Source organism: Erinaceus europaeus, chromosome 18 (genome assembly GCF_950295315.1).
Source record: "Erinaceus europaeus chromosome 18, mEriEur2.1, whole genome shotgun sequence".
Taxonomy (NCBI): Eukaryota; Metazoa; Chordata; class Mammalia; order Eulipotyphla; family Erinaceidae; genus Erinaceus; species Erinaceus europaeus.
This window is the reverse complement of record NC_080179.1, coordinates 9,258,204-9,271,659: the sequence shown is the minus strand read 5'-3', so window position 1 is coordinate 9,271,659 and position 13,456 is coordinate 9,258,204. Positions and strand designations below refer to the sequence as shown.

The 13,456-nt window shown below is 42.8% G+C and overlaps 1 protein-coding gene, 1 long non-coding RNA gene and 1 pseudogene across 3 annotated transcripts in view; 1 reads left to right on the top strand and 2 right to left on the bottom strand.

The window, feature by feature from the left end:
* Positions 1-5,828: 5,828 nt before the first annotated feature.
* On the bottom strand, positions 5,829-7,100 carry LOC132534310 (uncharacterized). The gene is made up of 3 exons (XR_009546033.1): positions 6,298-7,100; positions 6,017-6,162; positions 5,829-5,939 (listed from the first exon to the last, which is right to left on the bottom strand). It is a non-coding gene; the product is annotated as an uncharacterized LOC132534310 (long non-coding RNA).
* A 54-nt stretch (positions 7,101-7,154) lies between these two features.
* DNAJC10 (DnaJ heat shock protein family (Hsp40) member C10) overlaps positions 7,155-13,456 on the top strand; it is a 38,642-nt gene continuing 32,340 nt past the window's right edge. The window contains exons 1-3 of one of the 2 annotated variants that reach the window (XM_016187695.2): positions 7,155-7,295; positions 8,815-9,170; positions 11,962-12,127. In XM_016187695.2, coding sequence (XP_016043181.1) covers positions 8,967-9,170; positions 11,962-12,127 — 370 coding nt within the window. In that variant the 5' untranslated portion in view covers positions 7,155-7,295; positions 8,815-8,966. Of the gene's footprint in view, positions 7,427-8,814; positions 9,171-11,961; positions 12,128-13,456 lie in introns of both variants that reach the window. The other variant, XM_016187694.2, reaches the window with a different exon arrangement.
* Positions 8,439-8,523, bottom strand: LOC132534474 (small nucleolar RNA U3; annotated as a pseudogene).

The window sequence follows — 13,456 nt, the reverse complement described above, 5'->3', positions numbered from 1 at the left end:
CCATTTAACAATACAACCCCCACTAGGTAATTTATCATGGACCTGTACTCTCCCCACCCACCTACCCACCCCAGAGTCTTTTGCTTTGGTGTAATACTCCAATTCCATTTCAGGTTCGACTTGTGTTTTCGTTTCTCTGATCTTGTTTTTCAACTTCTGCCTGAGAGTGAGATCATCCCATATTCATCCTTCTGTTTCTGACTTATTTCACTCAACATGAATTTTTCAAGGTCCATCCAAGATTGGCTGAAAACGGTGAAGGCACCATTTTTTATAGCTGGGTAGTATTCCACTGTGTATATAGACCATAACTTGCTCAGCCACTCATCTGTTGTTGGACACCTGGGTTGCTTCCAGGTTTTGGCTATTACAAATTGTGCTGCCAAGAACATATGTGTCACAGATCTTTTTGGATGGGTGTGTTGTGTTCCTTAGGATATATCCCCAGGAGAGGAATTGCAGGGTCATAGGGCAGGTCCATTTCTAGCCTTCTGAGAGTTCTCCAGACTGCTCTCCACAGAGGTTGGACCCATTGACATTCCCACCAGCAGTGCAGGAGGGTTCCTTTGACCCCACACCCTCTCCAGCATTTGCTGCTGTTACCTTTTCTGATGTATGACATTCTCACAGGAGTGAAGTGGTATCTCACTGTTGTCTTGATTTGCATTTCTCTGACAATCAGAGACTTGGAGAATTTTTTCATGTGTTTCTCAGCCTTTTGGATCTCTTCTGTGGTGAATATTCTGTCCAAGTCCTCCCCCCATTTTTGGATGGGGTTATTTGTTGTCTTGTTGTTGAGTCTGGCAAGCTCTTTATATATGTTGGTTATTAAACTCTTGTCTGATGTATGGCATGTAAGGATCTTCTCCCATTCTGTGAGGGGTCTCTTGGTTTGGGTAGTGGTTTCTTTTGCTGTGAAGAAGCTTTTTAATTTGATGTAGTCCCATAAGTTTATACTTGCTTTAGTCTTCTTTGTTATTGGATTCGTTTCATTGAAAATGTCTTTAAAATGTATGCGGAAAAGAGTTCTGCCAATATTTTCCTCTAAGTATTTGATAGTTTGTGGTCTAACATCCAAGTCCTTGATCCACTTGGAATTTACTTTTGTATTTGGTGAAATACAGTGACTCAGTTTATTTCTTTTCTTAATATTTAATTTCTTTGTTTGTTTCGCCTCCAGGGTTAATACTGGGGCTCCAAGCCTGCACTAGGAATCCACTGCTCCTGAATGCCTTTTTTTTTTTCTTTTAATTGGGTAGGACAGAGAGAAATTGAGAGAGGAGGAGAAGATAGAGAGGGAAGGAAAAAGACACCTGCTTCAATGTTGGTGAGGCAACTTCCCCCCCCACCCCACCCCCACCACAGGTGGGAAGCAGGGGGCCTCAAACCGGGATACTTTTGTCGATTCTCACACTTTGTACTGTGTGAGCTTAACTCAGTGTGCTACTGCCTGAGCACCCCCCACCCTTTAAAAAAAAATTGTTATTGGATAGAGACAGATTGAGAGCAAGAGAGACAGAAAGACACCTGGAGCCCTGCTTCACCACCATGATGTTACCCCCCTGCAGGTGGGGGGACCAGGGCTTGAACCCAAGGCCCTTGCCAACTGTAGTGTATGTGCTTAACAGGTGCGACCCCTTATCTACTTACTTACTTATTGAATACAGAGAGAAATCAAGGGGGAAGGAGGATATAGAAAAACACCTGCAGTACTACTTCACCGCTCTTGAAGCTTTCCCCATGCAGGTGGGGAGTGGGAACTTGAACCTGGAGCCTTGTGCACTCTACAGGGCACACCACTGCCCGGCTCCTGAAACCCAAATCCTGCCACATACTAACCACAACACTGGGCAAATAGCTTAGCATTCCTCTCCCTTAGTTTGTAAACTCTGTAAAATTAACACAACAGTCACCCTTAGCTTGTAGAACTGTAACAAAGATGCTATTAAACATAAGTCAAAGGAAATAATACCTAGGGACATAGGAAGTATATATAAGTTTTGGTTATTGTGATTTTTATTAAGAATATAAAAAATAAGGGAGACGGGCGGAAGTGCAGCGGGTTAAGTGCAGGTGGCACAAAGCACAAGGACTGGCTTAAGGATCCTGGTTCGAACCCCTGGCTCCCCACCTTCACAGGCGGTCTGCAGGTGTCTGTCTTTCTCTCCCCCTCTCTGTCTTCCCCTCCTTTCTCCATTTCTCTCTGTCCTATCCAACGACATCAATAATAACAACAACAATAAGACAAGGATAACAAAAGGGAACAAATCAATCAATAATTTTTTAAAAAAAAAACAATATATATATATTTTAAATATATATATATAGGTTTTTATTCCCATTTTATCTGTTCACATTTGTCTTTGAGTAAGATCTTCCCAGGCTTCCTTAGGTTCCTGTCTCTGAATAAGGAAACTTCATGATCTCAAAGATTATGCCTGGTTTCTAAACTATAAATATAAATATATATATATATATATATATAGTTACATACATATGTATCTATTTGTTCTACATGTAATGTGTTACATCCTTTTTTTTTTCCCTCCAGCGTTATTGCTGAGGCTCAGTGCCTGCACCATGAATCCACTGCTCCTGGAGGCCTCTTTTTCCCCTTTTTGTTGTCCTTGTTGTTGTAGCCTTGTTGTGGTTATTATTGTTGTTGTTGATGTCATTTGTTGTTGGATAGGACAAAGAGAAACCGAGAGAGGAAGGGAAGCCAGAGAGGGGGAGAGAAAGACAGACACCTGCAGACCTGCTTCACCACCTGTGAAGTGACTCCCCTGCAGGTGGGGGGGACCTCAAGCGCTTCGCTCCACGTGTGCTTAACGGGCTGCGCTACCACCCGACCCCCGTGTTACATCCTTACTTGCAGGCCAGACAATAACAACTTTAAGAACAAAAGAATACTTCTTTCTTCTCTGATCACTTCTTCTAGCGTTTGCCCTTCTTCCATAGCCAGTCAACAGCGTCAGGTTGAGCCTGATGTAAAGTTTCGAGACCTCCTTTGAATCTGGAGAGGTGGCAGTCGTTGACTATGTGGGTCATAGTCTGTCTGTAGCCGCAGGGGCAGTTCGGGTGGTCTCTGGCTCCCCAGCGATGGAACATAGCGGCGCACCGGCCATGGCCTGTTCCATAGCGATTGAGGAGGGCCCAGTCATAACGTGCCAGGTCAAAGCCAGGTTGACGCTCGCAGGGGTCTGTGATGAGGTGTTTGTTCTTGACCTCAGCTGACTGCCAACTCTGTTTCCAAGAGTCTGGAACAGAGAAGTTCAGTGTAGGCGTAGGGGACCAGATTGGGTGATGAGACATCAAGCGTTGGACAGGGTGGGCGAAGATATCCGCGTATATTGGCAGGTCCGGTCGAGTGTAGACGTGGGAAATGAACTTAGATGATGCCGCATCCCGACGAATATCTGGCGGGGCGATGTTGCTAAGAACTGGCAGCCATGGAACCGGGGTGGAACGGATGGTTCCAGAAATTATCCTCATGGAGGAATATAATTTGGAATCAACCAAGTGGACATGGGGGCTATGGAACCATCCTGGGGCACAGTATTCTGCAGTGGAATAGCATAATGCCAGAGAGGATGATCGTAGTATGGAAGCGCTCACACCACATTAGGAGCTGGACAGTCTTGCAATGATGTTATTCCTCGCGCCCACCTTTGCTGCAGTTTTTATGAGATGTTTGTGAAATGACAGAGTGCGATCGAGAGTAACGCCAAGATAGACTGGCTGGGCTTCATGCCGGATTCTTGTATCGCCAAGCTGCACATTAGGCTCACGTGAGGCCGAGGCATGGTGTAGATGGAAAACAGATGATACCGTTTTTGCAGTGCTAGGGATTAGTTGCCATTTTTTACAGTAATCAGATATCAGAGACATGTCTTTCTGAGTGTTTCCTCTAGGATGTTGAACTTGGATGCCTGAGTTGCACAGCAGATGTCATCGGCGTAGATGAACTTCCTTGAAGAAGTTTCTGGGAGGTCACTGATATAAATATTAAATAGCGTAGGAGCCAGAACAGAGCCCTGTTCTCTGAACACGATACTGATTTTCATTCCACTCTAATGCATGTATTGACTAGCTGCCAAGCACTCTTGTAGTTAGGAATTGTGGATCAAAACAAGCAAGAACTCTGGGGAGGAAGCACAGGGAAGGAAGGGGCTGCAGAGGCTTTGGTTCCCGGGGTATGGCGGGAAAGGGCCTCGGCTGGGGGTGAGAGTGGTCTACAGACATCTAATTCGAGGAGATGAGAAATTGTACCCATGTGTCAACAACTGAACTGCAAACCAGTAACTCATCAATTGGGAGCTTCTGCCTTCACCATTACAGGTTTATTTGAGCAATAGTTAACATGCATCTAAATAATATACCTCTGACTCTGTCCCTATCTGTAAATCTGAAGCTTTCCATTTTTTGATATCTAGTTAGTTGTAAATATGTTTATATGTATTAGTAAGGCTAAACCAGCTTCTCTCTTAAGCTCACATCCTCCTTGTACAGCCTCCCTGCTTTTTTTTTTTAAGATTTTATTTATTGATTGATCAGAAAGATATGAGAGAGGGAAAGAACCAGACAGCACTCTGGTGCTGCCGGGGATCAAACTCAAGACCTCATGCTTGAAAGTCCAATGCTTTATCCATTGTGCCACCTCCCGGGCCACCCTGCTCCTCTTTTCATTCAAACATTCAACAGAGTAATTATTATTTATTTGCTATTTTAACTTCCTCATCTCCCATACCCTTCAGCTCACTGAAATCTGGACTCTGTCCTCACCTTCTGCCAAAAATGTGCTTCATATGCTGCTTATAACCTCCTAACTATCATGCCCAATTAAGAAATTTCAGTCAGTATCTTGTCTGAATCAACTTCCTTAATACTTAGTTCCTTTAAGATATCTTGAAATTTCTTTTTTAAAAAATGGATTTTATTTATTAATGAGAAAGCTAGGAGGAGAGAGAAAGAACCAGACATCACTCTGGCACATGTGCTGCTGGGGATCAAACTCGGGACCTCATGCTTGACAATCCAAAGTTTTATCACTGTGCCACCTCCCGGACCACTTGAAATTTCTTTATTCAGTCTTTTGTAAGCTTTTCAATCTACTTCCAAAATCAATTTGAGAATTCAGATTTGTCACATTCAAAACAAATAACCACATTTATTCACTTAGTAGTTATAATTGTAGTCAAACAAAAATCCCTGTTTTCATGGAGTTTACTTTTGTGGTCAGGGTGTGGAACTGTTCATTCCTCTGAATTCACAAAGCAGGGGTTCTTTGTACCTCATTACACATAGCCAGGGTTACAGAAAAATAAAATTCTAAGATTTTAAGGTAGTATTAATTTAAACACACCTGGAACCACCAGCCTCAGGCATTAAAGTCTTCTGATAATCATTATGCTGTGTCTACATTCTTGATACTGGAATTCCTCAAGAGTTGCCCCTCCCTCTATAACTTACCAGAGCACTGATCAGCTCTGCCTTATCATGACGATATCAAGACCTGGAACGTCAGAGCCTTGTCTCCTTAATCCCTTTCCACACATTTTTCTTTAATTGGTTTTATTCAGACTCACGGGCCTAAATACTACACATTAGTTTGACAAAAACTATTTTTTTTCCAGTCTAGACATTTCACTTGAGTTTTATGTGGCACATCCGTATTTGGACATAAGCGTAGGGGCCCTGAAAGAGATACATGCAAGTCGGAATATTTTCCTCTAAGTAGATCCTTCCTTGCTCAAGTGAGCAGGATTCAGACACTTCAACCAAATTAAACCTTCTATTTTCCCCTCTCCTTAGCCTCCCATATCACATACCTTATGAGATTATTTGGAGGAGTGGGTGCTAGGATGAGTTCTTGATACATGTTAACTACTATTACAACAGGCTCTCCTGCCATTTCTGCCTTGCTTCGTGCCTCTTCGTTCCTGCAATAGATGTTTAGCCACGGATTTATTTAAAAAGTTATCTTTTTTTTTTTTTATGAACTGACATTATTTCCTACCCATGGTATTGTGACCAATTAACACTTATTTCACACTAGGGTTGACGTCACACGTAGAAAGCTTCATGTTTTCTCTCTGTTTGATGATTCTAAGTGCAATTCTGCTGATCTGTTGTTGCTCACCAGAAATGCAGGTTTTGCACCATCTTGTTTAAAGGAAAAAGAAGAGTACGGATAACTCCCTAGTTTCTAGCTTGTATGACTAGAGAAGTCAAGCAATACTATAGGACATTTACATCTTTTTAAACAAACACAATCGCAGGGGCTGGGTGGTGGCGCACCTGGTTGAGCACACGTTTTAATGCATAAGGACCCGGGTTCGAGCCCCTGGTTCCCACCCCCACGCAGGGGAAAAGCTTTGCTAGTGGTGAAGCGGTGCTGCAGGTGTCTCTCTGTCTCTCTCCCTCTTTATCTCCCTCTCTCCTCTGGCTTTCTGGCTGTCCCTCTATCCAATAAATAGATAATTTAAAAACACAATCTTAAATGTTGTATTTTCTCTCAAATTTCTTGTAGCCTCTCACTCTTCTAGTCTGAGCCTGCAATCAAATTCACTTCACCTGATACCGCAATAAAGTCACTTGACTCAAGCTTGCTGTTGCCTCCTAATTGTTGCTTTCCGCCTTAGCTCCACATCAGTGCCCCATCCCAGCCTTTCCCCTAAAAGGGTCAATCGGAAGTGGCCCGCTGACTCCCTCCTCCGAGTTTCCCGTCACCAAGGCAACGGGGAGGAAGGGGCGGGGCTTCCCCCTTTTTTTTTTTCATCCGGCCCGTGAGCGTGCGCTGCCTCCGCCGGTGTCAGCGTAACAACGGCCTCTGTGCTACGCTGTGTCTCTCAGCTCCGGGGTTGGCTCCGGAGCCGGACCTGGGTGCGGATTCCGGGCGGATGTCCACGTCAACCTAACCCGACACCGCCTTCCCTCTGCAGCCGTCCCCCGCGGTTTGGGCGGCGAGTGCTTCCTGGCCCCCATGCTTTCCCACAATGCCCCGCGACAGGCCCCGCCCCGGCTCGCCCGGGCGCGCGCTCCTGCCTCCTAGCGCGGCGCGCGCTCCTGCCTCCTAGCGCGGCGCGCGCTCCTGCCTCCTAGCGCGGGCGCGCGCTCCTGCCTCCTAGCGCGGGCGCGCGCTCGCGGGTCCCGAGCGGGGCGGCCCGGCAGCCAGAGCGCGCGCTCGTGCTCCATCTCGCACGCGCAGCTTCCACCCGGGCCGGGCGGGCTCTGCTACCGGGATCCGAGTATGGGGGTGTAGCTACAGCCGCCGGAGGCAACCCCGAGACGCCGAGGTGGGCACGGGCCGGAGCACTGGGGTCGGGGCTCTGCCGCAACCCGGCAGCGAGCGATCTGGGGCCTCCGGGAAGAAAGGAGGCGAGACAGACTTGTGCATCCGAAAACGTCCCTCCTCTCGACTCCTGCGGTGGGTGTTGAGCTCTTCGCCCAGTTCTCCCTCCTAGTTGCCTCCTCTGCCCCCCGATTCTTGCTCCGGCTTCTGACTTTGAACCTCAGTTACCCAGGCACTTTTGATCCACCACCCTCCCTTCCCCGATTCTCGACCTCATGGCTTTGGAAGCCAGCAGCCAGCAGCCTTGTTCACTTCCCCACCCTGTTGGCATCCTCCCCGGGGCCCCAGGGCGCATCCCCTTCTGGAAGGAAGGATGCGGCGGGGCGGCAGCGGCCGGGGCTTTACCTGCGGCTCCCACCTGGCGGGCAGCTGAGCCCCGAGCGCGGCCGGGCACACCCACCTGCACTGGAGACTTCCCGTAGGGGAGAAACTCCACTCGGTCTGAACCGGGTTGGAGAATATATTCTTGAAAAAGACGATCCTTCTGTCTCCCGGTCATTGTTTTCTACTGTGGGTATTTGTTTATCTCCATTAGAGAGAGAGAAAGAGAGAGGGAGAGAGATGAAAAAGGGAATAGCAGTGAGCCAAAGGTCATCTACAGGTCAGGAGGAAGAGCTTTAAAGATGAAATGAAAAAAAGGAGAAATTGAAGATGCTAGGAAGGTTAGTTTGGTTTTGTTTTTAACTCCCCCCCCCCAAGCATTAAATTTTTCAAAGCTTTACTAAATCGCTTTTTACAGTAGTCAGATGACTGGAGATTATTTTTGCCCTCCACAGGTGAGCATGGCTTAATCACCGGTTCCCTTTTTCGATTCTTTTTTTCCCCTATATTTATATCAAAAATAAACTTTGCAAAACATCTACAGTTAACTTGCAGTCACTGCTCTGCTATTTCTATAAAATAGGCTCCACTGAGATGTAATACAAGCACCTGCTGTGAAAACGAAGGTGGGGTGGAGAGACATGACCTACTATGTAAAAGTTGTCTAACATATCCATTGCCACTTTTGAAAGAGTTCTATGAAAAATACAGATCACTTGGAAAGGTCTTGTGCTTCCACCTGTAGTAATTCTCCCAAAGGATATTTCTTGCGAATGAAGTCTGGCTGGCTATAATGAAAATTAGATAAATTAGTAACAAACTATAGAAATGATCCCTGAAAGTATAGTCTTTAGATAAAGGGAGGGTTGAAGAAGTAGTCAGAAAGGAAGGAGTGTTACAAAAAGGCAATACTTAAGCTGAGTAGACAAAGAAAGGAAAAGTCTGGTTAGGAACAATCGAGTGTGCTCTTTTTCCTTTTAGCTGCTCTCTTGAGTGATTTCACAAACAAACAGAAAGAAAGAATGGAGCTTGGAGCACTCGGATAAGCCATTGAATGGAACTTGTCCTGCTGATCACGTAATTTGATAATGTTATTGCTGGGTTTTGTCGAACATTTTTATCACCTGATTTCCTCTCTTTAGGTAAACATTTTGGGAGACCTGTTTCTTGATGTTTGATTTTCCACTGGAGTAATGCCAACAGAAGTCTCAGACTTTCATATTATATCAACTGGAACCTGCAGCATATCTGAGTGTTCATGTAAATCAGAACTTTTATAAAGAAAAAGAAAAGAATGGGAGTCTGGCTAAATAAAGATGACAATGTCAGAGACTTGAAAAGGATCATTCTTTGCTTCCTAATAGTGTTTATGACTGTTTTAGTGGGCACAGATCAGGATTTTTACAGCTTACTTGGCGTTTCCAAAACTGCAAGCAGTAGAGAAATAAGACAAGCTTTCAAAAAATTGGCATTGAAATTACATCCTGATAAAAATCCGGTAGGTGGACATTTCTTTGTAACTTAATATTTGATTATGTCTCCAGTAATGTGGCATTTCTCAAAGCTAAATTAACTCATGTTTTTATTATTTTAAGATTAATTTTTAATTTGGAGTTGGGGGAGAGAACCAGTGTCATTGTGGCATTATATGGTGCTGGGAATTGAACTCAGGACCACATACTTTAAAAAAAGTCCAATGCTTTATCCACTATGCCTCCTCCCAGGCATCAGAAAGATGTGACTATGGCACTTTTTTAGATAAAATATTTTAAATAAGTTTATTGTGAGTGCAGAGAGGTGAGCAACCTAATCCACTCTGGAGAGACAGCTTACCCGGAAAGAATGTACACTTTATGCAGCAGGCTCTCAGTTCAAGCCCTGGCACCACATCGGAGCACCAGGGCCGGGGGATCTAGGTATCTCTTAAAAAAAAAAACAAACAAACACTCAGTGGTCTTGCACATGCCAAGGCCTGAGTTCATTTTCAGACACTGCATTAAAAAAATACATGTGAAATTACAGTATTTTAATAAGATGACATGTATTTAAATCAGTTAAAATAAATGTCCAAATAGGATAATAATAGATTATAATTAGAGATTGTATCTAGCTAAAAATATTAGTAATGGCTAATAATAGCATCCTTCAACTTTATTTTCACACACAAATTCAAGACCAAGATTATGTCTTTTTTTTTTAACAGTAACAGGGTAGATCTATTATTTTTTTAAAGATTATTTATGAATGAGAAAGATAGGAAGAGAGAGAAAAACCCAGACATCACTCTGGTACATATGCTGTCAGGGATTGAACTTGAGAGTCCAGTGCCTTATCTACTGCACCATCTCCCAGACCACTAAACCACATCTTGAGAGCAACCCAATCCAGTTAATTCCAACATAAATATTTGATTATGTCTCCAGTAATGTAATCTTTCAAATATAAATCAGTTTAAGTTCCTATTTTTATAATTTATTTTTTTCCTAGTAAAGTTTGAAAAAGAAAGATAAGTTATATTTTTTCTTTTTAAAAATATTTTTATTTATTATTGAGTAGAGACATAGAAATTGAGAAGGGAGGGGGGCTTCAGAGGGAGGGAGACAGACAGACATCTGCAGCCCAGCTTCACTACTCTGTGAAGCTTTCCCCTTGCAGGTGGGGACCAGGGCTTGAACCTGGATCCTCATCACTGTACTGTGTGCTCTCCAGGTGTGCCACCACTGGCCCCTATGCTTATACTTTCTAGATAAAACTTTATCTTTTTATATTTATTTATTTTCCCATTTGTTGCCCTTGTAGTTATTATTGTTGTTATGGATGTCGTCGTTGGATAGGACAGAGAGAAATGGAGAGAGGAGGGAAGACAGAGAGGAGAGAGAAAGATGGACACCTGCAGACCTGCTTCACCGCGACTCCCGTGCAGTTGGGGAGCTGGGGGCCGGAACCGGGATCCTTAAAGCCGGTCCTTGCGCTTTGCGCCTCTGGTGCTTAACCTGCTGCGCCACCGCCCGATTCGATTCCCAAGATAAAACTTTTTAAAGTAGAGTTATTTTGAGTGCAAAAAACTGAGCAATAAAATCATTTCTCTAAACCCTTGTTAGTTGACAATCTCCTGAAATACACATTCTGCTGTATTTAGGGTTTCTACTTTTTCGATTTCTCTATTTCAAATAGTTTTGTTTTGTTTTTGCCTCTGGCTCGGTGCATTGCCTGCACTACACATCCACTGCTCCTAGAGGCCATTTTTTTCCTTTTTGTTGCCCTTGTTGTTTATCGTTGTAGTTATTGTTGTTATTGCTGTCGTTGGATAGGACAGAGAGAAATGGAGAGAGGAGGGGAAGATGGAGAGGAGGAGAGAAAGATAGACACCTGCAGACCTGCTTCACCGCTCATGAAGCGACACTCCCCCACCCCCCCCACCACCCCCACCACCCCCACCACCACCACCCCCCCACCCCTGCAGTGGGGAGCTTGGGGCTCGAACCGGAATTCTTAAGCAGGTCCCTGTGCTTTCTGCCATGTGCGTTTAACCCGCTGCGCTACCGCCGGGCCTCCCAAAGTAATAGTTTTTTTTTTTTTTAAGTTTCCAATGAGATTTGGTAGACCTTTACATTGAAGTATTTAGATGAAAGCTTTCTTAGAAAACCAATTCTCTGAAACAACAAGTGAGAAGTTTTAAAGCCAGTTTTGAGTTATCTGTTTTATGGACTGAGTTGCATGAGTCTTTTAAACTAATGTGATGGGGTTGTCTTTAATAACAAATTAAAAAAACTATAGTTTCATTTTAGAGGTTAAAATAATATTTACTAAATTGAGGATTTGGGGCTAGCAAAATAAATCACTCGCATCTTGTGCTGTTTTGCTGTGTTTCAACCCACATTTTGCCCTGGCCTCCACCACCTGGAATTCAGTGTCAGTGCTGTGGACTCTCTCTTTCTCTCCTCTCTGATTCTATCCAAACAAAATAAATAACAGTAACAATAATAACATTAAAAAATTAGCCAAAATAAAGGGTTTCTATGACCTAACTTTTTCAGAAGATATAACATTTGATTACATCTGCCAGCCTTTTGAAAAGGCCTTAATACCTATTTTCATTGTCTGATATCTTTGAGGGTGTGGTGTGTTTTTTTTTTCTTTCAAATACTTTATTTCAACCTATTTGTATCGTACTGCTTCCTTATTTTGATGTCTGTTCTAGAAATCTCAAGGATTAAATAAATCCACATAGAGGTTCCAAAGAGACTTGATTGTATAGCTGAACCAATCACTCTAATATTTTTTAATAGAATAACCCAAATGCACATAGTGAATTTTTGAAAATAAATAGAGCCTATGAAGTACTCAAAGATGAAGACCTACGTAAAAAGTATGATAAATATGGAGAAAAAGGACTCGCAGAAAATCAAGGAGGAAGCCAGTATGAAAGCTGGAACTACTATCGCTATGATTTTGGTAAGAATGTGATACACCCTATGTAATCCTTGTTTCTGTTTGAGTAGCTTTAGAAAATTCATTTTGCCACTTTATTGCTTTAGTTGATATGTCACCCTGACTGTTTTAGAACAACACAGGAGTCTAATTCAAAAGCAAAGTCAAGTGCTTAGGTACTTAGCTATATTAAGATGTTTGAATCATAATCTTGTTAAATATTTTTTAAATAAGGTTTGCTATTTTATCTAACACATTTGCATTAAACATTAAATTCTGAAGTCTGTTATCTTTAGAACATCATATTTCCCAGGAAAGGCTAAATTTTAAGTTGAATACTGCTCACTCAAGTGATGGACTCTTCCTTGTATGGGGAATCCTCATTAATAATGGTTCAAGGTGCTGACAGGATAAGGTGTTAAAATTCAAGGGAGCTGGAAAGGAAACACAGTTATCAAGGCAAGAGAGAGCATTCTGTCACTAATTAGCCTCCAGGACAGGCAAGATTTGAAGTGGGCATTTGTATTAAACTAAATAAAATATTTTAAATTCATGTCAAAGATATTTGTTTCTTAAGACTAATTTTGTTTTCAAATGATATTTGTGAGTGTATTCATGATAGCTCTGTTTTTTTATTTCTTTATTGGGGAATTAAATGATAGCTTTTTAATCAGTTATCTGCCTTCTGTATTTCTCAAGCTTGGTATGGTCTGCCCCAATGCTGTTTTATTGCAATACACAGGTCTGTTTACTTACGTAGTGTCTGTATTCTTCCACACTTCAGGATGTAATAGTTATGACAAGCCATGTGTCCCACAAAGCCTAAAATGTTTAATTTTTTAAAAAATATTTACTTATTAATGAAGGGGCTAGAAGAGGGAGAGAGAACCAGACATCACTCTGGGCGGCCGGGGATGGAACTCAGGACCTCATGCTTGAGAGTCCAGTGCTTAATCCACTTGGCCACCTCCTGGGCGACTTTTTTTTTTAAAAAACAAAACAGAGCACTGATCAGCTCTGGCTGACGATGGTACAAGAGATTGAACTTGGGACTTTGGAATGAGAATCTATTTGCATAGCCATTATGCTAAGTCCACCCCTATTGTTCCAATTATATAGTAATGAGGATGTTTCTTATATTGGTTTTAATTTCTCTAGTAAATACTAAGTGAGCTGCTCACTATTATTTAGCAGTAATATAATATTAACTTGATATCTTGTACTAGTTCTGGCATTTGACTAAAGTTGCATAGAATGTCACCACTTGAAATTGAGTGGAGGGCATATGGGAGCCTGTACATTTTTTTTTTTAAAGAATTTTATTTATTTATTTATGAGAAAGAAAGGAGGAGA